Consider the following 24,975-nt stretch of genomic DNA (forward strand, 5'->3'; position numbering starts at 1 on the left):
ACCGGGTAATATCTCCATCTATATATATCTATATATAGATAACACACCATATTACTGGAACATCGCCGTATCTATTGACTATACAAGCTTCCTTATCTCGAAATCTGATAACTCGAATAATTTGATTACCTCGAAGTCACAATTCAGCTCCGAAAGATCTATACAATACATGCTGTGTATCATTATATTTGAATTCCATAAATAACATCGGTATTTTGTATTAATAATAATGTGTGTTTGTCGCACCTGTCAATGAGTAGTTACTGCAAATGATTAATGTCACAAAGCAGAACATTACAGGTTTTAAAGTCTGTATGACTATACTAACACTTATCACTACACAGGCAATATTCCTTCACGTGAATTTCACGTGAAAAGAGCAAAAAAGTGAAATTTACGTACATTTTTTTCACATGAAATTCATATGAAAATTGAAATTTACTTAATTTTTTCACTAATTTAATTAATTCACGTGAATCTCACATGAAAAAAAAATATTCTCGTGAATTTCAGATGACCAATCGTTTGTTATTAGCAAATAAACAATGCATTTCTTCACATTTGGTGATGTTTGCCTCATGATTTATTGGAATCAATATAGATAAAGTTATATCAACTAATTCACCATATGATGTACATTTTTATAAACATGTAGGAAATTGTAGTTGCAGTTGGTGAAATACAATAACAATTACTTATTTTGTTTTGTCATTTAATAATAGGCTGATGGTGATTCAGTAATTAGCCAATTATATACATCTTCGCTAGCTATAAGGGATACGATCTTCCCATACCTCTCTGAAACCCTTGGCTAGAACAAAGCAACAGTACTTAACAGGGACACATCAGTATGATACTCCACTGGTCAGCCTTACTGACAAAGTACCTAACCAGGACACAGCAGTATGACACTCCAGTGGTCAGCCTTACTGACAAAGTACTTAACTAGGACACAGCAGTATGACACTCCACTGGTCAGCCTTACTGACAAAGTACTTAACGAGGACACAGCAGTATGACACTCCACTGGTCAGCCTTACTGACAAAGTACTTAACCAGGACACATCAGTATGATACTCCACTGGTCAGTCTTACTGACAAAGCACTTAACCAGGACACATCAGTATGACACTCCACTGGTCAGCCTTACTGACAAAGTACTTAACGAGGACACAGCAGTATGATACTCCACTGGTCAGCCTTACTGACAAAGCACTTAACCAGGACACAGCAGTATGACACTCCACTGGTCAGCCTTACTGACAAAGTAATTAACAAGGACACAGCAGTATGGCACTCCACTGGTCAGCCTTACTGACAAAGCACTTAACCAGGACACAGCAGTATGACACTCCACTGGTCAGCCTTACTGACACAGCTTAAGCAGACTGTTGCGCCGAGAAATAAAACCGAGAGTTGTTTCACATGATGCTCTTTATTCGCCCGAGTTAGTGATACAAAGTTTAATAGTAGTTGCTATCAGTGATACATATAATATCAGTAATACTTTGTTAGTTTTGTCACCGATTAAAGAACAATAAGATATTGAAAGTTCGGCAATTACTACAATTTTATTGTGATTACTGTGAGACTGAGAGAGAGAGAGAGAGAGAGAAAGTTATAATCAACAAATCAAAGATGACTTGCAGCAGAGGCGAAAAAGACAAATTGTTAAGCAAATAAAATTATCTGGTTTGCTATTTTTTGATGTCCTATCAAAAGTTCAAGTTAAACAGCTGGTGACATGTCATGACCCGTATTGTCCCAATATCAACATGATCAGGTCCTCCAAAGACGGTGCCTTCATATAATATAATGTTGCATGAACATTGCTATGACATTTACAAGCCCACAAAATGGTCTGGATAACAATTGGTCACTATGAGTCGGAGCGCAGGACCAGATATCTTTAACCTTGCCTTAGCTGATACAAAAAAGCAAAAAAAAAAAAAGCAACAACAACAACAACAACAACAACAACATGAAAGTTACAACTAGAGAAAATCTTACTTCTTGTTCTTAATCGATATGTGGCAAAGTCTTCGTAAAATATTCCACAGAGATGACACTTTATATATATAATTAGGTGTTGAATGAAAACAATATCAAGTGTTCCTTGGGGAAGGCACCAGCTTCTTTGTGCTTATCATCATAAACTAACTCCATTACATTTACACATATAAACCATAATGATCGGCATTGTCTGGGTAGCGTAGGTTTCTCTTATGCGCGTGAATAATAACCTATTACAACAAAATATGGATCCAAAAAGAATATGCTTAGCTGATGTACTTTTTTCTACATCATGTTGGATCATTTCTTGGGCGATTGTCTCAGGCTCGTTTTCTTGCGACGACTTCCACTAAGGCTATCTGCGGTATTTCATTGCTGTTCTTGTAAGCAAAATCCCACAACCTCGAAAAATAAACCCCCACCAGGCTTTCTCTTTCTTCCTGGGATCTGTTGTGCGATAGCCCATCGTAGATAAAACCATACTGCCATGTCTTGATCCCAGCAATGATGCGGTCTGCGTATGCCTTTTTGGTAGCATCATCTGTATAGACATTTTACACCATTTAGAAGCGATTTGTGATGATATGATAAATGAATAAAAGTTGGTCGATGCACAAGCAAAGACAGACTACCTGGTACGTGCTATTAAGTAAAAGCAAATGTGTCATTTGAAAATACATTACAGGTGCTGTCAATAAAAAAAAATCATTACAATATTATATTCTTTTTATGATTATAAAGAGAAATAAATGTCCAATACATATTATTTTAAATTCAAACACAATTTTAGCTACCATATGATTACCTGTTTTACCTTTATCGGATACTTCAAATGAAGGATGATTAAGTTTGTTAACGAACGATCGAATCGACACTAGCTCTAATCCAGTTTCGAGCACGTCTTTGTCGTTTTCTTCGAATGGTAAAGCATGATCGGCCTCTGTTCTATACACTTGAGGAAGCACACTGCAGTCTAGGAACTCATCCTGTAAAATCAAACCCGGAATATAATGTTATTAGAAAACCCAACATACGAGGGCTGATTGATAAGTTATGAGTCTGGTATTGAAGGAGGTACTCAAGGATGTCCTACTATTCTTTGACTATATAGGGCCGTGCACCCAAGGACTGGTCTCATTTGATTAGTTTATATCGAGGAGGAAGAACTCTAAAGTAAACAAAACAAGCGACTTTTGCAAAATGGACAATCGGTTCAGGTTAGGGGAAAAGAGTCTGTCATTGCCATGGCTGCCATTCACCATTCTGGCATTAAATTGATTGAGCATCAGCCTTATTCACCTGATCTCGCTCCATCAGACTTTCGTCTTTTTCCAAAGCTGAAAGCAGCTATTTCAGGCCTCCTAAACCGAAACCTACCATGCAGTAAATGACGTTTTGAACAGCCAAGAAACGGAGTTCTATAAAAGTGGCATTGATGCCCTTAAACACCGCCGGCAAAAATGTATATATACTGAAGGGGATTATGTTGAAAAATGACACAATATGTCCGGTAGTTTTCAAAAATTCATATAAGTCAAAATTGACAAAAAGACAGCAAACTACGAACAAATACGATAGGTTTACATAGAACCATGGAAAAAATAAACCATGTCATTTTCCACCAGTTTTAATTCCTTTGCACAATATTCATAATCTTCATTTTCGGTAATGGATTGTGCATTAAAGATGGTTTTGTGATACATTGAAGAGATTACAATGGGGTGGTATATTTTTAGCTGTCAGAACATTTTCACACAATATGGTAGGTGCGGCATTTATTCCAAACATCATGTTCCTATATCTTTCACAAGTGTTCTAAAATACTCAAAACAAAATGTATTCTAGTTTGACATATACAGTTGTTACATTTGATATCAACTCGATTCTTGAATAAATATAATCAGGATATTCTTTCTTAAAGCTCATCCAATTTTTGCCTTCCTCTACCCTACAATAAAGATGGTGCTACATCATTGCTTACTGATATTTGAATTTAATAGATATTATCCACAGCGGAGTCCAAACGACTAACATAAGCGCAAAACATATCTGTTTTCTAGGCTACTTTTGGAATGCCCCCTTTTGACTAAATTCTGTCATTTCTTCAAATGATTTTCAGAGAATTACCTGTATTTATTGAACTGATTTCCCCCCTCGGATCACATGAGGGCCAGACTCACTAACTAATCAAATTCTCTTTCCTAAAGAATGCTTCAGGCCAAATTCTGTCATTCCTACAGAAGAAGGATTCTAAAGAATATACTTTATTACATTTTTACCAGTGAAATATCAAAAATTATTCATTCTATAAAAGTGATATTTTTCAATATTTTTTGCTGATTTGACCAATCAAATTAATGATTAGAAAATACCAAAATAATTGACCAATCAGAAAGCCCGACATATATGTCAGCACCTGGACAGGGGGAACTACATTTTTTGTCGTTCGGTGTAGTCATTCATGACTAGGTATTACATTTCAGAAAAAGTTGACTTTAAATAAGATCACCAGTCCTTCGAAACAGTTGAGTGAAAAACTTAAGAAGTTGCCCGGAAAAGCACCAATCTTCAGTTATAAATAGAAGTGGAAAAACTGCCATAAAAATAGGCGGATTCAAAACCTAATCACAGGTGCAAAAAGGCGTGATAATTCCGTCCAGAGATATTTTTAACTCAAGAAAACGTCAAAAGATAGCAACAATAACAGATTTACACCAATATCCCTCAATAGATAACGTAAACGGCGAGTAAGTCCATGAACATGTGGTCCGGAAGAGAAAGCGTCTTCAGCGTTATCGACAACATCTGTCGGGTAAAACTAAAATCGAAATTTGTGCAGTGCATTACCTTAGGATTTATACAAACGTGACCTTAGGCATATGAACATGTGATTTCCTCACCTTAGTGATGAGGTCGTCCGTCATCAACGTTCGTAATACGTGTCGGAAAGAAGATACTCCGCCTGAAATTTGCACCGTAACATCCCCTTGCTTTGTCGTTCCAATACTGAGTACCACCAAGTATCCCCCTTTGCATGTAATAAAGGATATAACCAAAGTTGCAAAAAGGTCGAATTTGTTTCATTTAGTTTGTATGTGTAAAAGATATGAGATAAACAATTTCCCTAACGAGTGACGATTATTTATGTACGACATATGTAACTCTTTCATATATTTTTATACATTTTGCATTTTGAAATAAGTTAGTGTGTTCCAGATCATCGCATTTTTTTTATAAAACACTTACATACCACATAAAACTGATTAAGAAAAAATGCTCTAAATCTAAATGATCTGAAACAACAACAACAACAACAACAACAACAACAACAACAACAACAACAACAACAACAACAACAACAACAACAATCTGAATCAGTTCTATAGTTAACAATACGTACTGTATTGTATTGTATTGTATTTCGTTGTTGACTACCAATCAAAGATGGTATGGAGTAAGACTCTCATGTATCGTAAGAGACGAAACAACCTTTGATTTTATCAATTTCTATCTTCATAATATCTTCCTTGACACTGCGTCCCTTTTGACCGTCAAATGAACGTTAACACATGTGAGGAAGTGGAAAGTTATGATTTTTGTCCTCTGGGCGAGACAAACCGAAGTCTATGAAATTGAACTGTACACGTACTTGGTACTGTATTTTTTTTTTTTTTTTTTTTTATTCATTTATTTTAAACTTGGCGGTGAGGACAGGTTGGCGATATGTGTCGTGTAGATGTATGAAATGTCAGTATAATGACACAATATAAGGTAGATAATTGTGTCATTTTGGGTCTAATATCATGATATTTTGCATGTTTTTAGGGTTTTTAAAGTCGTTACAATGGTATTCACAGGTTTGAAAAACAAGGAAAAAATATGTTTACTTATCCTTCAGAGCTGTTTTTAAATTGTCATTGTTGTATAGATTACAAATACATATATACTTTATTATAGATAATACGAAGGGTTAACTGTCAATGTTTACATATCTAAAACATGTGCCTTATTTTTCAGAATTGGGCATTTGTTACCGTACAGCGCTACCTAAGCGTCCGACTAAACACAGCTTGTAAGGAAGCCGTAAAAAGTATTCATACATAAAATCAATTTTAAAACACGTGAATGTAGATATCTATACATCTTTTATATAACCTTTTGAAAGTCGGAATAAGAGTTTATCCCCAATTGATTTTACCTGGGCGAAGTTCCCTGCCACGCATAACCAGAAACGATTTCCAGTCGAGAGCAGCCTGTGCTTTAATCATTTCCTCTATACTTCCCTGTCCATCTTCGGATCGAGGTAGGCTGGATTAGAATTGAAGGCATCTATGATATATTTTTATAACACAATCTGATAATTATAAACATACACTGTATATAACATGGTGACACAATTGACGAAGGAAGAACACTTTATGACTCGTGTCCTGACTTGGCCTCAAACTCACGTTCTACGGCACCCAATTGCCTAGCCAGAAATACCTGCAGCTTATACCACTGCGCCACATCGGCGTCCTTCAAAAAGAACGTTTCAATGGCGCAGTGATAGTCGGCCCGATACCCTGACATGGTCATAGTGGAATTCGTCTATTAGATTATATAAATACTTGGATCGATACATATATATTAACATATCCGAAGATATCTTACACCTATTGATTCGTAGATTTTCTTGGGAAAACAAAGCCATATATGTTGAACGTCAGAAATGAAAGCTTGCTGACTTAAAGGCCCAGTGTTAGAATTGTATTTCAGTGGATAAGCATTAGTTTTGTTACCGTTTCGACAAATTCATCACAGCAATCGATGAAAACATCAGATCTGCAGCTTTATCTGGCAAACATTGTTCAAACATCGTGTGTCCAACAGCAGCACAAAACACATTGGGGCAAAGGTTGAGGCCGGCTTGTGTGTGGTTTTTGAATAAAGAAAAACCATTGATTTAAAAATGTTTTGAATTTTTTAAGTATTTAGTATCATATGATGTTGAATAATAAGATGATGCTGAAGAAGAAAAAAGAATAACCAACTCCCCCCCCCCCCCCCCCCCCCCCCCCCCCCCCCCCCCCCCCCAAAAAAAAACAACAACCAAAAACCAAACAAAAACAAAAACAAAACAAATGCACATACAAATAACATCAACTTTACCTTGTATAACGTTGAACATTCTATTGAAGTCATTATTTGGTAGGTCTGTGTAGTAAAGCAAGATTTGTTGAGATTTCCCATTGCGCTTATGAATTGTATCTGAAATTCCAATATGTGATATCAATCAGATATACACATACAACATAGATACAAATAGACTCTGAGACATACAGAGATACAGACAGACTCTGAGACATACAGAGATACAAACAGACTCTGAGACATAAAGAGATAGATACATACAGACTCTGAAACATACAGAGATACATACAGACTCTTGAGACATATAGAGATAAAACAGACTCTGAGACATATAGAGATACAAACAGACTCTGAGACATATAGAGATACAAACAGACTCTGAGACATATAGAGATACAAACAGACTCTGAGACATACAGAGATACAAACAGACTCTGAGACATACAGAGATACAAACAGACTCTGAGACATACAGAGATACAAACAGACTCTGAGACATACAGAGATACAAACAGACTCTGAGACATACAGAGATACAAACAGACTCTGAGACATACAGAGATACAAACAGACTCTGAGACATATAGAGATACAAACAGACTCTGAGACATACAGAGATAAAACAGACTCTGAGACATACAGAGATACAAACAGACTCTGAGACATATAGAGATAGATACAAACAGACTCTGAGACATATAGAGATACAAACAGACTCTGAAACATATAGAGATACAAACAGACTGAGACATATAGAGATACAAACAGACTCTGAGACATATAGAGATACAAACAGACTGAGACATATAGAGATACAAACAGACTCTGAGACATATAGAGATAAAACAAACTCTGAGACATATAGAGATACAAACAGACTCTGAGACATATAGAGATAGATACAAACAGACTCTGGAACATATAGAGATACAAACAGACTCTGAAACATATAGATATACAAATAGACTCTGAGACATATAGAGATAAAAGTCTACTTACAGAGATACAGAGATACAAATAGACTCTGAGACATATAGAGGTACAAACCGACTCACAGAGATATAGAGATGCAAGCACACAGATATATAGAAATACAAACATAGAGATACTAACATACAGCGATATAGAGATACAAACAGACTCTGAGACATATAGAGATACAAGCAGACTCTGAGACATATAGAGATACAAACAGACTCTGAGACATATAGAGATACAAACAGACTCTGAGATATATAGAGATAGATACAATGTACATACAGACTCTTGAGACATATAGAGATACATACAGACTCTTGAGACATATAGAGATACAAACAGACTCTGAGACATATAGAGATACAAACAGACTCTGAGACATACAGAGATACAAACAGACTGAGACATAAAGAGATAGATACAAACAGACTCTGAGACATATAGAGATACAAACAGACTCTGAGACATACAGAGATACAAACAGACTGAGACATATAGTGATACAAACAGACTCTGAGACATATAGAGATACAAACAGACTCTGAGACATATAGAGATACAAACAGACTCTGAGACATATAGAGATAGATACAGACTCTGAGACATATAGAGATACAAGTCTACTTACAGAGATACAGAGATACAAACAGACTTTGAGACATATAGAGGTACAAACCGACGCACAGAGATATAGAGATGCAAGCACACAGATATATAGAAATACAAACATAGAGATACTAACATACAGCGATATAGAGATACAAACAGACTCTGAGACATATAGAGATACAAGCTTACTTAGAGATATAGAGATACAGACAGAGTCAGATAGATATAAAGATAAAAAACACAGAGATATAGAGATACAAATATAAAGATATAGAGATACAAACATCAAGATATACAGAAATACAAACAGAGATATAGAGATACAAATATCAAGATATACAGAAATACAAACAGAGATATAGAGATACAAATATACAGATATATAGAGATACAGACATACAGAGATATAAAGATACAAACATAGAAAGATATAGAGATGCAAAAACTTACAGAGATAAAGAATACAAACATCCAGAGATAGACATACTAACATCCAGAGATATAGAGAAGCACACACAGAGATATAGAGATACAAACATACAAAGCTATAGAAATACAAACACACATATATATTGAGATTAAAACATTATCAGAGAGATGAAGAGATGAAAAACGTATTCAAAAGTATACAGAGATACAAACAGAATCGCAAAGTAATACATGCATATATTACTGATTACCAATGATGTCGTTAAGAAGCTCCAGGGATGTTGAACCGTCAGCTGTCGCGATATCAGCTATTGTAATCAGAGGATGTGAGGCGTTCGAACGTTTAAGTATCTGAGCTGAAATTTCAATTTCACCGATAAATGTGAAAACTGTCCGATTGCGAACAAAACATAGGAATGCCAGGGTATATCAATTATTAAAATTATGCGAAAAATAATCATTAATAAATAAATGCAAGTCTGGTTTCTGCCAATATGTTAACTACCTGCCAATATTTATTCAGGGATGTGTTTTGGTGCGAGGTCAAAATTTTCGTGTAAATACGTTGTTTTCCCTATGACTTAAACAAAATTGAATAAAAGACAATTTCTATAAATTGTGTTTGTTGGCGTGCTTGTTTTTTTTCTGGCTGTGCTCATTTTAGGCTGTTCGGCCAATTTTGCCACAAGAAATGGAAGTATTTAGTATTACCACAAAAAAGAAGAAGAAGAAAAAGAAAAAACCAGCTGGGATGACAACTGTAGTTAATTAGTTTTATCTATTTACCTAAACAGTCCATGATAACATCTCGGCTTTTGTAGAGAGAATGCCCATTAGTTGCGAACATTCCACCATGTTTCAATGCCAAACCGTCATACAGCATAACATTCGAGCTGCTGCTATCCTCCATCGATATTCCTTCACCTTTGTCTCAATATCTAAATTATAATGAAAATAATTACGGTCCAATTATTCTGAATGTTTCATAAGTATTACATGACATCGTACAAAGAATTTGCATCCTCAAGATGCATATCTGATTTAGTTTAACAATTCCATATTCATTCAATTAATATGCATACCTTTTTGTAATTTGGGATCAGAAAACAAGCTGAAAGCTTAAATTGATTTTCCAAAGTACATACAGAAGCAAACGAATCTTCGTATTTGGACACACCTTGTTTACAATATAGGATGAATGATAATAAGTAACAACTAACATACAAATGTGGTGAAAAGAATAAATTGTACTATATCTTTTTCATGACGCCTTGGATAATGATTCCATTTCATATCTCATTTAACAAAGGATAGCGTTCAAGTTCGCAAAAAGACTTAGCAATTGATATTCATGTAAGCAATATTACAAGATAAGATATAGTTTATTTATAAGTGTCACACATTTTAAATACATAAAAAAACACATCCACATGATATAGGATATGATAAAATGTTGAGCCTTGCTAGACTTCAATATAATCACCATATCAATCAGCCCTCGTATTGTAGCTATGTTGAAGAATATGCATTGTTCCAAATTACGAACTGTCCTCTTCTGTAGCTTATATCCTTCATTCGGCCTAGGCTTATCTTTTACACTTTGATAGTACGCGCACACTAATTTGTTCAATATATTTCCAGATTTGACAAAAAAATGTTTTAAAATTAAGTTTGCATGTAATTTTTAATGTAGTAATGGAATGAATGAGCATTTACATATCTAGATACAGTGTTCCCAAAGCCGCCATCTCCATTTAATGATGCCAAAAGTCATAATAATATGAATGAAAGCAAAGCCTTGGAAGAGCACAGCTAATCTAATTGCCACTTGCAGACGTATATGTTTATACGGATTGCATTTTTTTTTTATTATATTAGCAGATTTATGAAATTTGCTGAAGGTTATCCCTTAAAACCCACATAAATCCATTATATCATAAGTATTTTTTTCTGTTATGGCATGATATACATAAAATATCCTCTATGTCTACTTCAGTAAGATACTCTTATATTTTATAGTATGATTTAAGAAATTAGTACCCTCTCGTGGGGGAAACCTGAAATCACAAGGTCAAGATAACACATCAAAAGGCTTTATATAACAAGAATTATGCAGAATTGTATGTCTCATCTTTCCCGCTTTGTCAATAACATCCTTCAATTTATGGATTAGTGTTCAAGTAATTAAATAATATCAGTAACCCAGTGTTCAGCATGATAGTAACAGTAACCTTACCAAGATTCAATTCAATGAGATAGGATGAAAATTGAACTTTAATGAAAATTCTCAAAATTCAGTATCAGGCCAAAATATCTGAATCTGTAAAAACATTTATTATGGTTGCAAGTTCAGTGTAATAGAGTCAGTCACAAAGTTTCAATTAAATTAATATTGCTTTTATAACGCAGTTTAAAGTGAATCTTAATATAACTTCACAAAATTCACTGTATTTTTAACCAGAAATAGGTGAACCTGGAAAACATTTCCTCTCAATGATAGATAGGTGCATGTACAGTATAGGTGCATGTACAACAGTATGATTGTATCAGTACCCTCACCGGTTTAAATTCAATCTGACAGCATGCAAATCAATAACACTGTCAAAAGTTGACTTTATACAAATATTTACGTCGCTGCTATTAAATAGTGATGGTTGTAAACTCGCTTTTATTGAATACATTAATTGAACAAATTAAATAAGGCTAAAAAGTGTGATTTCTGTATATGAATTAAATAATTATTTCTAACCCATCCCTATAGGGGTAACAGGACACCCTGTGGTAAAAATAGATAAATAAATAAATACAAGTCTCTTTCATCCATGAAGAATGTTTGATTTCTTCATATCTGGAAGTTTAGAAGTTTGGTCAATTTTACGCTTTTTGGGCCCACTGCTCAGGCCACTGTGGATCAGTCATAGTGCCAATATATATACCGAAATTCACTTTACAGTTAACATTGTGCGCCTTTCAAAATAAAATATGATTCAACTTTGGGAATACATCAGTATACAATGTTCTGTAAATTCTGTAATATCTGGGTGGAAATTTAAATTTAGTTCTTTATATTAGAGTTTTTCGAGTTGTCAGAGTTTGAATTATCTGATATATATTTTATTAATATAAAAATAAAGATTTTGACTTGGACCAGTGAGATACTTCAATTTATAATCAGTGGTTTTGAGTTTTCCTAGTTCGAGTTAATTAATTTTGATTGTAAGTACATGTATTCTCTCGTCTTGTCTCCACTAAAACAGAATTTGTAGCAAATTTAAATTAAACCTGCTAAGAGTCAACACCATAGACAATTACTCTCTAATTATGATTAATTACAAAATACTTATAGAAATTCTATAATCTTCCAGGCTTTGGGAATTAACAGCAGTTGTTTAAAGGTTTAAACCATATACACTGTATATGTACATGTGTTCATAAACATAGTAATACATTTGGTTTGGTTTACTTCATTTAAAGGGTCATTCCTTCATTAGTTTAAATTCAAAGGTTAGGTCATCAAAATTAAACTTATTGGAAAATAAGATTTTTTCCCAAATAGTAAATGTTGGAATCTTTAGTTTACATAAATCAAATACAGCAGTTTAACTCGCATGGTAATTAACACAAGTTCTCCAAGTTCTAAGTCCTAAAAATTCTTCATTCCTACCGAAATATCACTTTTTACTTGAAAGCCAGTCAGTATTTTTGTAGGATTCATCATTTTTCTGTACATTTTGGCATAAATTCATTTCCCTGTTCAAAAGTGGATTTCATCAGTAAAAATTGTGCATGTTTCTGATATCCGAAAGAAGGAATGTCCCTCTAAAGTCTTATTAACTGCCAGGGTCATTTAAGAACATGCCAGGCATTGGAGAAGAAAATCCAGAGCATCCGGAAAAACCACGACCTAATGTCAGTACCTGGCAAAGGCACCCTATATGAGCCAGTCAGTTTTGAACTATCAACTCAGAGAAGTGGATCCCTAGAGCTAGTGAAAAAGTGTTGGAACTTCGAACACCTAAGAACACATTGAGTACAAAAGATTGTTTCAAATTTCCTTTTTATAAATTTCGGGCAATAATTTTGTGAAATAAACAGTTACTATACTTAGCAATAGAAATCTGATCTATAACACCCTCAAAAGTATAATATGACAATAAATTTATTAACATTGCAAAGGAATTATTTTTCAGATAAATTTCATTTAAGATTTAATCATTATTTTTGGTACAACCTACATATTTGCCACGTGGATCTATGTTTATTTCTGCTGACTAATGTAGACTAACTACACATGTACTAAGATCCTGCATTTCATAAACGATAAAAATCTAGGATTATCACATCTCTGTATCATCTCCAATGCATCGCCACCGTATATTGCTTTAGCTGCAGCGATAAAGTTGAAGCGGGCGTCTTTGTTGATGGTAAGAGTTCATAGATTTTCCGTATAAACTATTGTTCTTGCAAGTTAATACTATTTGTGTGTATATATAAGAGTTCATCCTTTACTAAGTATTAACGACAGAGCCTTGATTACAATCCAAATGTTGTTTTGACGATAAAATATGTCGCCTAATACAACCGAAATGTCACTGGTGATCATGTTGTGTCATACAATCTGTGTCAAAATTAATTAGTTTATGATTTTTATTGACGGAAGACATTGCATATTACAATAATATTATCAGACGCAAGTTTAAAGCCTATCTGCGGTGTTTTAACGGAGATATTGTCAAAACAATCAAAAAGCCGATGTACGGCATATTGCCTCACTGACAGTAATTTGGTGTAAGGCCTACTGCAGTTTGGGTATACGGCAAATTGCTAGGTTCATTAATTAAACAAAAAATATAACCACATTTTTCTCTCACAACATCGGTGTATAATGCCATGAAAATGAAAAACACGCAATTTCCAAGTGTGAATTTAGAGATTAACAATACGAATATACTACTTTACGCATGCGACACTGTGAAGATTGGCGTTTCGTATTTTGTATCCTTATAACCAAACTTGCAACTTTTCATATTTCACTTTCAAATATTTCATTTTCATATGGATTTATCCCTTGGCATTTCTGCTGTTCTATATTCTTCAAAGAAGTTTTAAAAGTGAGATCCATCGAAGGCTTGTTGAGAAATAGCAATGGCAATGTGAAACCGAAAATGGGTACCTGCTTGCCATTTTGTAATTCCAAACAGTCGCGAAATAAATCTAGCACAACTATGGATCAAGAACCTTTATGTTAAAATGGAAATGGTCGCCTGTTGGTTCCAACGATATCAACTTTTTAAATCCTTTGTTTTCCCCTATTTCTTAGAAACTATTAGAGGGAATGCTTTACGTGAATATTCGGGATGTGTAGATTTCACTGAAACTCCATAGTTGTGCACGCACACTTATTATTATTCGAGATGGTCAGTTGGTATTCATTTTAAATTTATGTTTCTGTTCAACAATTGAGGGTTAAAAGGACAGCCTATGATACTTTTAGTAGTGTATTTTAGATATCAAAGAGCTGAATGTTCTCAGTTTCCTTGGTCTGACGAATATATATATGTTAAACGATTGTCCGAAATCATCGAAAGTGGTCATATGATATTAAGATTTAAAAACATTCACAAACGAGTGAGATAAATTGTTACATATTCAAAGAATGTGGCTATTGCATTCTAAATTAAAATACAGATCACCATTATATACAACGTTAGGAAGTGGTGTATAATGATGAACGTAAAATTGATCCCTTACTTAGACCACCCAATTCTACCCCTCCGGCCGGGGTCGTAGTAGTAGTCTTAGTACATGTGTATATCGCATAAGAAACTATTATGGTTGTTTATTATCGTACATGTGTGTCCAGGAACTATACCTCTATTGAAGAAACCGCCATCCTCTTCCTAAAAGAAAACAAAAAAGGCAAAATGCCGATGAAAAGCTTTTCGTTGTTTTCACGGAAATAAATTGGCCACTTTCCCTAATAACCGAGCCGGAAAACGGTATTTTTTTCGATTTTTTTTTATACTGACGACGTTTTATTTTGGTGGGTTAATTTTTGGCGATCTCATGCCAGGTACCAAATCAACTGAAATATGATCACAGCCGAAATATCCCAAAGTACGGTAATCACTTTGAATTACTTTGATATGGAACGGGGTTACAAAAAGTTGGCATATCCGGCAACACCAGCATAATGTTATCATAGACAGATGGATCTACAAAGATTTTTTCGGTGTGAAATTCTGATGAACTTATAACACGATTGACTGGTGAATAACTTAAGACCGTTATTGACATTTTAATATATCGCCATTTTCGTCCACAATAGGCTGCATTATTTCCCGAAATAACGACTTCTGTCCTGAACAATACACACAAATAAAACTCTTCTCCATATTGCATAATTATCTGGAATGAGAAAAAAAAACAAGTTTGATAATTCTGCAAAACGCCGTACAGTATTTTATGAGATTGTTGCAAAACGCCGTACAAATTTTAACAATTTGCCGTTCACCGGCTTTTTGATTGTTTTGACAATATCTCAGCTAAAACAACACAGATAGGCTTCAAACTTGTGTCTGATAATATTTTTGGTATATATAATGTCTTCCGTCAATAAAAAGCACAAACTAATTAATTTTGACACAGATTGTCTGACACAACATGATCACCAGTGACATTTCTGTTGCATAAGGCGACATATTTTTTCGTCAAAACAACATTTGGATTGTAATCAAGGCTCTGTCGTTAATACATAGTAAAGGTGACATATATATACTCTTATATATACACACAAATAATATGAACTTGCAAGAACATTAGTTTATAGGGAAAAACTATGAAATCTTACCGTCAACAATGACGCCCGCTTCAACTTTATCGCTTCAGCTAATGCAATATCCAGTGGCGATGCATTGGAGATGATACACAGTGCACGTGCGCTTATACATATATAGCCTAGTAGGCCTATTACTCCGACACATTTTAAATCGTTACTAATCCGTGTGCTGGAGCTAATAATATAACCTACTTCTAATAAACAATGTGAGTCAGACACATATGATATATCGCATCATCTGTACCTAACATTCTAACTAACTTTCGGCATCTTGTTGTTTACAATGTAAATCAAGTGCCTGTGAGGTAAGCCTACTGTACTCCTATAACATAAGAGGCCGCTGGTCGGCTCTTTTTCTATCGGATATGGTTTTGTCGAATGCGACCTCAAAAGTATCACGCCGTGTAAAACCTCTAACATTGTTGGAGTAAAGCCTACTGTAACGTTAACGCCGAGAAAACCAATCGACAAGGCGGCCTAAATATTTACGATAGAATCGATCATAACACAGTGCTGATGAACAGGGACATGTCTAGTTTTATATTAAAAAGAAATACAATTTTGTAGTCAGAAATACCTATATATCTGTCAATATATATATGGGGCAAATAAGTAATTCAAACAGTGTGGACAATGAGGCTTGTTAAATTTTCGAGGCAATCCGCCCCTTTATCAAAACACAAAAAATACAAATATAATCACATAATATGTATAAGAAGTACTGGAAATAAAATAAAATACAATAAGAATAATGTTTTAGTAACTGGAGAAACAACAATGAACCCTTCGGCAAACGTGGGCCGAAGGCGGATACTAGCGTGACTGTTTCATGTTCAACACTATAACTTCTTATATATATTATGTGATTGTATTTGTATTTTTTGTGTTTTGATAAAGGGGCGGATTGCCTCGAAAATTTAACAAGCCTTATTGTTCACACTGTTTGAATTACTTCTTTGCCCCATATAATCATTACAAGTAATTCGTATCCTCCATACATTTATGTGAGGATCCAGTGTTATCTGGATTATACTGTTTATATTACTTCTTTGATCCATGTCAATATATATAGGTATTTCTGACTATTTTTTAAAATATAAAACTAGACATGCCCCTGTGGGTGATGTCATCGGCAAATACCTTCGATCAGATCAGACTGGAACCGCATACAAAAATAATGACTATACTGAGTTAAAATCCAACGTACTCGCGTGTCTTGTTGTGTACAATATATAGATCAGACCAGAGACATATATATATATATATATATATATATATATATGTCTCTGGTCAGACGTGAATGGAGTCGATGACATACGGTAATTCCCGATCGGTTACGGACGACATGATAAAAATAAAAGAGAAAAAATACCACTGTTTTGTTATTTGTTTTTCATTTGAAAACAAAACTCATATATAACTAATGTTTAAACACTATAGTGAGACTTTGGTGTTGATATTTGTTCAAGATTATTTGCCCATGGGAATACTACATCCGGATTTGAGCCATTCCGGTTCCGGGTTTTGGACCATACGATTTTCTCACTCGGAACACCTCGGCCGATTCTCTACGGTCATCTAACCTCGGATGTATCACGGTATTTGATATGTATAAACGCCGTGCATTTGTGATGCGGTCGCCGTATCACTCATTATGGATGAGTCTCCGCTGTGCATATAGATCTCCAAAATGGCGTCATTCGAACAGTGTTTAAGTATTTTCTCGATAATTGTCCTTTATTTAAAGAAAACAATATCACTTTGAAGGAGAAACAGATTGAAACGTTGCGAGCATTATACGAAGATCATGACTGTGTATCGGTACTACCCACAGGCTACGGCAAAAGTGTGATATTTCAGCTGTTACCGTAGTTTTGTCAGCTGAAAATGGAGAAACGGAAACCAATGAGCGTGATAGTCGTGTCCCCGCTGAATTCCCTAATCCAGGACCAAGTCATTACAATGAGGAAGAAGGGATTTACTGCTTGCAGTTTGAACTTCACTGGTATGTGTCAGTTATATTGTATGCTTTATGTATTGTATGTTTGGATCCCCTCATGTCTGTTATAGATCTGGTCAAAGTATGGAAAGAAATCGTTAACGTTGCAGGTTTAAATTTGTAACACCGGGGAATCGATCATACATCTTCAGATACATTTTACGATGTAAGTAAAAGCACATAATTAAGACAGCCAACCATAAAAAAAAATTATAATAGTCATTTAAAACACAAAAACAGGTGCACGTGTGACTGTCACAATTGCTACTACAAATGTTTGAAATACATATCAGCCCTTTCATACACATGATACAGTGATAAGTTATGTCCCTGTGTCCAGTTTAGCCCCTCCCACTGATGGTCTGGCTTTGTTGGTTTGGCTAGATATGTATCTCTGTTAAGTAGAATGCTTTAATTGTCAATTTCATTCGTATTTAAAAACAACCAAATTTAAAATGTCATGTACCAAAATGCAAGATGAATATTGAATAATACTCTTTCCCGTAACATGTATGGTACCTTTCATTTTTCATTGCTTTGACAATTGTTATCAGCTCACCAGTACTTTTTCCTTTTTAAAATTTACATAACCCAAACCAACTGAAACCACCAGTACTGTAGGCATGACATAACCTATTGTTCTGACTAGTGTGAAATCAGCCTGAATAACCCATCTCTGTTTCACATTTCACAGGTACTCATGGCTCAACTTATACAGATGCGATTGCGAGAACGATGAGGAACAGGATCATGAATATGTTGAAATTGATGTTCCATTTGAGCAACTGGAGAGAGGAGACTTTTGCATAATTTATTGTCATCCAGAGTCGACTTCTTAGGTCTCAACTGTACCAAGAGATCATTTGTGCAGTAGTCATAGATGAAGTCCATAAGGTTTCAGAATGGTATGTATAAATACACATTTGCAAAAAAAAATTAAATCAGCATTAGGGCAATGTTGCAAAATAAAATGAGGTAGAATTCATATTTTAGAGTATAATCAGTCCTTATTGAAAAGAAATCAAGTTGCAATAACCAGTCTTTGCCTTCAACAATATATTTTTAAGAAAATGGTAAATTTTGATAATTTGTATTATAATTAAAATTGTTATAATTTCATTGGTGTCGGATTGAATTAAAACTTTGCAGGGTTATTGATATCATCACATTAATGAATATCTAATCATAGCCCGTTTTTGGGAAATTTATCGACAAAGCATGCGCAGGAAAGAGGCGACAAACAATTAGAATTAATCTTGTTCTATATTTGTTAATGTCAACCGCAATTAATCTTTTTTTTCCTTTTTTTTTTGAAGGGGAAGAAGAATTCCGTCCTGCATTCCAGAAGCTTGGGGAGTTAATGTTCATTCTAGAGAAAGCTTTGCATTTAATTCTCACAGCAACTGCTACACCGAAATCAATTGCAAGTCTATCTAAACAGCTGAATTTGAAAAATCCACTTGTTATCAGTGAGAATGTGGACCGTCCAATGATATTTATAGACATTAGAACCAGATTGCCAAACTTTCATAAATTTGACTAATTTGATGACTTGATACAACCAGTGGCAACAGAATTGCTGGAAAAAGGAGTTCATTTTCCAGTAACCATAATGTATGTGGAAAGTTTGGAAGCATTGTCCTATTTTTATCAGTTTCTTTCGTATAAACTTAAGGGTGCCAGCTATGATGGTGAGGAAATTCCACAGAATAGAATATATGCCCAATACCACAAAGTTTCTGCAGAGTCCATGAAGAAAATCACTATTCAAGAACTGACTAAAGAAACCCCTAAAGTCAGATTAGTTTTGGCAACTGTTGCACTGGTAATGGGGCTTAATGCTCCAAGTGTTTCATGTATCATTCATTGCAGGCCCCCAACAACCCTGGAGAAATACCTACAAGAAATCGGTCGTGCTGGACGTGTTGGACAACCGTCAGTGGCAATTCTTTACTACAACAAAAATTATATTGCAAAAAAACAGAATCGGTATGACGGAAGAAATGAGAAAGTTTTGTGAAAGTGAAACATGTTATAGAATTATTCTTGTGAATTACTTTGGATTTGAAAGTGTTGTTTTTTCAGGACCAAAGGAACATTGTTGCTCCATTTGTGGCAGAAAATGACTTGTCGTTACTGACTGTATATATGATTTCTCCCGTCAAGTGTAATTTTAAGCAACTCGCTGCATCTAGTGACATACACATCATTCTTGTGGATTCTTTTGCTGTATAAAGAAGATTCTTAAGACCAATGTTCACAGGGATTATATTTAATGCCAGGTATAGTGACACACTCACTATGTCATGATCACTTTTGCAGAGATTATTTCCTGTGAGAAACCATTCAATAACACTGTCACAATAACACCAGTTTCATTTGTTTGATCTGATGGATATAAACTGCCCGATCACCAATTGTTAGGAGATCTGGAATCACTGAATTTTGTTTGTGGTCAAGATACTTCAGTTATTACACATTTCAATTTAAATTCACTTTAGATTCTTTTACTCTGTACAGTAGACATACCAAACAAATACCTGAATATTGTTTATTCACCCCAATAGAGCTGAATTTACACATTGTTTGGAATGAACTTATTTTCATAAAATGATAATGTTTCAGTTGTGGCTAAACTTTTTTACTCAAATTTGGCTAAAGCTTTAACTTGGGGGCACCGGTAGGGGACATGTATTGGTCTAGCAATACTCACCGAATGCTTGTTTTATTTAGCTTGGTATTTACCCATGTATGACTAATTATTATGTAAAATCATTCTGTCATATTTATGTTTTGACATCTTGCAATTGCATGTCCTTTGAAAAGGGCAAGAATACAGAATCACTGGCAATCTGAAAATGGTGTTTTTTTTTTTTTTTTTTTTTTAAATAATTGATTATTAAAATTTATAATCAATCATTAACCTTTGTAATTGATTTAAAACAATTTTGAAACAATTTATATTAACTTATATTAAACACGCTTGTTGGCCTGGATGGAAGCGCACGAAAGGTCTTACTGTGGGAGGAAACCATTATAGTACCTGAAGAAAACCCATGTGGTCGGACAAGTGACCTCATACCTTTCCACATCCGATAGGGGGAATCGAACCCCGGCCGCCTAGGTGAAAGGCAAGTGCATGTGTTACCAATGTGCCACCTGAACACCCCCCATTGGTTCAGCAGGATTAACTTATTGATTATAATCAATAATCATACCAACACTAATGATTGGTGAAACTCACAGTGTGATATATATGGCTAACAACAATACAAAAGAATATGTGGACAGGAGACTCTTGTCTACTACCTGATACAGACAACTCAATTGCACCAATGCAACATCGTTACACAAAAGTTATTATAACTTAATAAGGAAAAATCAGACTATAGTTAAATTTTTTGTCACTTATTTATTGCTAATGAGTCCACATATGACAATTTATTTGATTACTGTGTATATAGTATCATTGGTGGCATTTGATAATGATTTCCTAGATCAACAGTATTCAGGCAGTTACATAATGCAAACAGTTGATATTTTGAACAATTAATTACTTTGAATTAATTGAATGATAATGAAATCCCTGTGAATATTTAGGATTCTTCATTGTCAAGCTATATGGAGCTATATATATATGTGTGTATATATATATACAGTTGTCGTGTTGAATTTATATTTTTAAACTATATATAGTTATATATATAGCAGACATTTAACAAGGATCTACTTAAAATACATTTACATCTATATGAATTAAAATATTGCAATTAAAACAATTTATTATCAGAAAAGTTAAGTACATGTATTGAAATAGATACATTGAACAAGCTAAAGCGATGACTCTCAGATTCTCACTTGCTGGTACCTGTATATACATCTTACTTGGCATCAGATTGCACAAGATATATCAAGGAACTTTAAACTAGCAGGGATTCGACTGCGTCTGATACAAAAAGTAATTTCTGTTGAAATTGGGGCATACGATGAAGTCAATTGTATTTATATTAATTGAACAAGTAATGAGGTGAGTATTTATATATATTGATCAACATATTCAAAGACAGAAACTATATACAGCTCCAAATATACTTTTTGAATAAAAACAACAAGATGCACATGGGCCTTAATGGTCACCTGAGGTGTTAAATGTCTTTGATTTTAGCATATTTAAACCCCTATGACCTACAAATGAAGGTCAAGGTCGTTCATTTAAACAAATTTTGTAACACTACATCCTAGCATGCATTAGGGCCATCTGGACAACTTTGTTATTGAGAAGTTGTTCACACTTTCACAATGTGCCACACCACATTCATTACATCAAGAATTGAAACCGGAAGTCAGCAGTACTACTATAATATTAGTGTTACCAAAAATGAAACCTAGTGTGGCAGATCATATCATCCATCTTGCTATATATCAAGCTTAAGCTAGTCAATAGATATATATACTGTAATTCACAAACACACACACACACACACACACACACACACACACACACACACACACACATATATATGTCCAGTATGTAAACAAGATATATGGTAGAATACATAAAAGTGTTTCTTAGGGTCACACATAAGTAATGTGGATTCAACCAAATGTATATTATACATGTCATGTATTAATATTTATACCTTACAGGGTATTTGGTTCCCACCTACATCAATCAGGTGTTACAAGAGTATATTTTTATACCGGTAATATATTCTCTTCACAGGCCTATGCTATACATTGATACAAAATACAGTTTGGTCATCTGTATGTGAAATGATCATTAATATGACACTATATGTACTAAATTTCAGCATATGCCGAGATTTATACAGAAACTTAATTACCTGGTTGGCGGGTAGATCCTCACCTACACCGAGTTCTTAGTAAATCACCAATATATATGCACACAGAAGCACAAATACATAAGACTAGTCATCTATATATACACATGTAAATGTGTTTTGATATATCAAGAATGTAACCTGTATGGGTGACGAGTGTGTCGCACGTACAACTGGTTTTTAACTTCTTTTTTTTTTATAGTATTCTCGCATACTTTTGTACCCACCTATAGGTTATATGTGGATATGTGCATTATTTGCAGATTACTATCTGGGTGTTGGGTATTTCCCACCTACACCATAGATATCCACTATAAACTGGCATATAAAAACATGTAAAAGTAAATTTAAAATATATACATGTAATAGGTACTAATACAATTGATTACAATCATGTAGACATCTCATAATTGTTGTGAAGGTAAGTAATTAATGAAACAATAGTTGCACTAGTACTGTTACACTGATCATGATGTATATTGGAAGGTATGCGGTTATAGTGAGTAAGCAATATGGTTGTAAGGGTGGCGGGTAGACCCACTGGTAACTTCACGGAACCCCAAACAGAACCTGGGTTGTACTATTGACTCTCTAGTGTGGAGTCCTATTACACCTACACCTACCATAATTTACTTATAAGTCACAGTCTTCCCTTGAACTCACACCTTCCATTCAAGAACTGACTAAAGAAACCCCTAAACATTCTCTTCACATATACAGATGTACAACTTATCAAACTTCATTGTCAGAGTTGTCATCAGCAGGAATAGAAATTCCTTTTCTCAGTCTTTCAACTTTCTTTTAGATAGTTTTCTTTTGTAGCCTTGGACTTTATCAAACAGTGAGCCCTCCGGTTTTCTTGTAGTCAAAGCATGCACGTCGTATTGGGCAAAACACTTTTCACGGGTGTTGTATCCATGGACGCAGCCATGTTTACCCCTCCCCCTCCCGCCCCGCATCCGGGAACTTGAAAGTAGTTCCAATATGGCGACGACCGTGATACATCCGAGGTTAGATGACCGTAGAGAATCGGCCGAGGTGTTCCGAGTGACGATTTTCTTTGTTCGTACGTATGGGAATCGAGGCAACTCTTGTTGGAGATACCGTTTTCCAGTATTTAGAGAGCTCTTATTGGGTCATGTATCAATTAATGTAAATAGAGTAGTCCCACACTAACGTTTTATGCAAAATATTTCAAAAGAATGTGGTTGAATGTATATATGGAATTCTCAGTTCAGTTTAAAGGTAATTTGAACTCATAATGGATGAAAGTTAAAATAAAACCAACATTGTACGACAAATGTTTACAAAATGGGAAGGTGGTATTTATCACTTCGATGTCAGGTTGTTATGCAATATACAAAACAGAATGCAGTTTTGAAAAAAAAAAGAAAGAAAAAAAGATTGGATATACTTAATGACAACGAAAGAATGTTGCTCTGTAAATTTGGAACAAGTAACCATAAATTCCTTATAAAAACTGGTAGACGGAATAATGTAAATTATCAAAATAGAATTTGTCCACACTGTGATACTAATGACATCGGTGATGGATTTCATTATTTTTTAAAATGCCCATTGTTGACTGCTAAACGAACAGTATTTATTAAGAAATATTTTTAAACTATAAATAATATTGTTGAATTTTCATAGCTCATGCACTTAACCAACATAAATTTTTTTAAGGAATTTATGTAAATTCATGACTGCACTGTTTAAAAAAAGTTATATGATCTGTCCTTCATAAATATTGTATTTGTTGAAAGTTGTAAACATTTTCTGTCTATGTATGTTTGTCTATTTTTATAAGAAGAAAAAGAAATTGTAAACGAAGGAATAAAATGATAAAGCTACATACCTTCAAATGAATGAAGCCAACATACAATTATAATTATGAAGAAGCCTATGGAAGCAGAAAGGCCGTAGTTTAGTATATATATACATATACATATTGACTTCATTAAAATGCTATTAGGACATACTTAAGTGAAACTGCTTATGGCTACTAACCTATGTCGCCTGTATATGACCTTGATAGAATGTACATTTCATATCATAGCAATTAATTAATACGTTACCCGGCAAGTGCTTCAGTATGATAATCACGTGACTGTAAATGACCTTTATGAGACAGT

General features: G+C 34.4%; 1 protein-coding gene across 1 annotated transcript; it reads right to left on the minus strand.

Annotated features, from left to right (window-relative positions):
* Nucleotides 1-1,552: 1,552 nt before the first annotated feature.
* LOC117337494 (gibberellic acid methyltransferase 1-like) lies at nt 1,553-24,772 on the minus strand. The gene is made up of 9 exons (XM_033898502.1): nt 24,699-24,772; nt 9,949-10,100; nt 9,414-9,518; nt 7,165-7,263; nt 6,795-6,921; nt 6,212-6,321; nt 4,914-5,041; nt 2,828-2,999; nt 1,553-2,554 (listed from the first exon to the last, which is right to left on the minus strand). The coding sequence occupies exons 2-9, from the start codon at nt 10,070-10,072 to the stop codon at nt 2,334-2,336; spliced, it is 1,086 nt and encodes a 361-aa protein (XP_033754393.1). The 5' UTR covers nt 10,073-10,100; nt 24,699-24,772; the 3' UTR covers nt 1,553-2,333.
* Between the last annotated feature and the right edge of the window lie 203 nt (nt 24,773-24,975).

Source organism: Pecten maximus, chromosome 1 (genome assembly GCF_902652985.1).
Source record: "Pecten maximus chromosome 1, xPecMax1.1, whole genome shotgun sequence".
In the NCBI taxonomy this organism is placed as follows: domain Eukaryota; kingdom Metazoa; phylum Mollusca; class Bivalvia; order Pectinida; family Pectinidae; genus Pecten; species Pecten maximus.

What these genes read in the sequence shown, in the direction of transcription:
- LOC117337494 (XM_033898502.1), bottom strand. Translation starts at nt 10,072, where the DNA reads ATGGAGGATAGCAGCAGCTCGAATGTTATGCTGTATGACGGTTTGGCA. An exon ending in TGTTATCATGGACTGTTTAG is followed by an intron (nt 9,519 to 9,948) that starts GTAAATAGATAA and finishes TTGAAATTTCAG; the next exon opens with CTCAGATACTTAAACGTTCG. An exon ending in TGGCAGGGAACTTCGCCCAG is followed by an intron (nt 5,042 to 6,211) that starts GTAAAATCAATT and finishes TTACATGCAAAG; the next exon opens with GGGGATACTTGGTGGTACTC.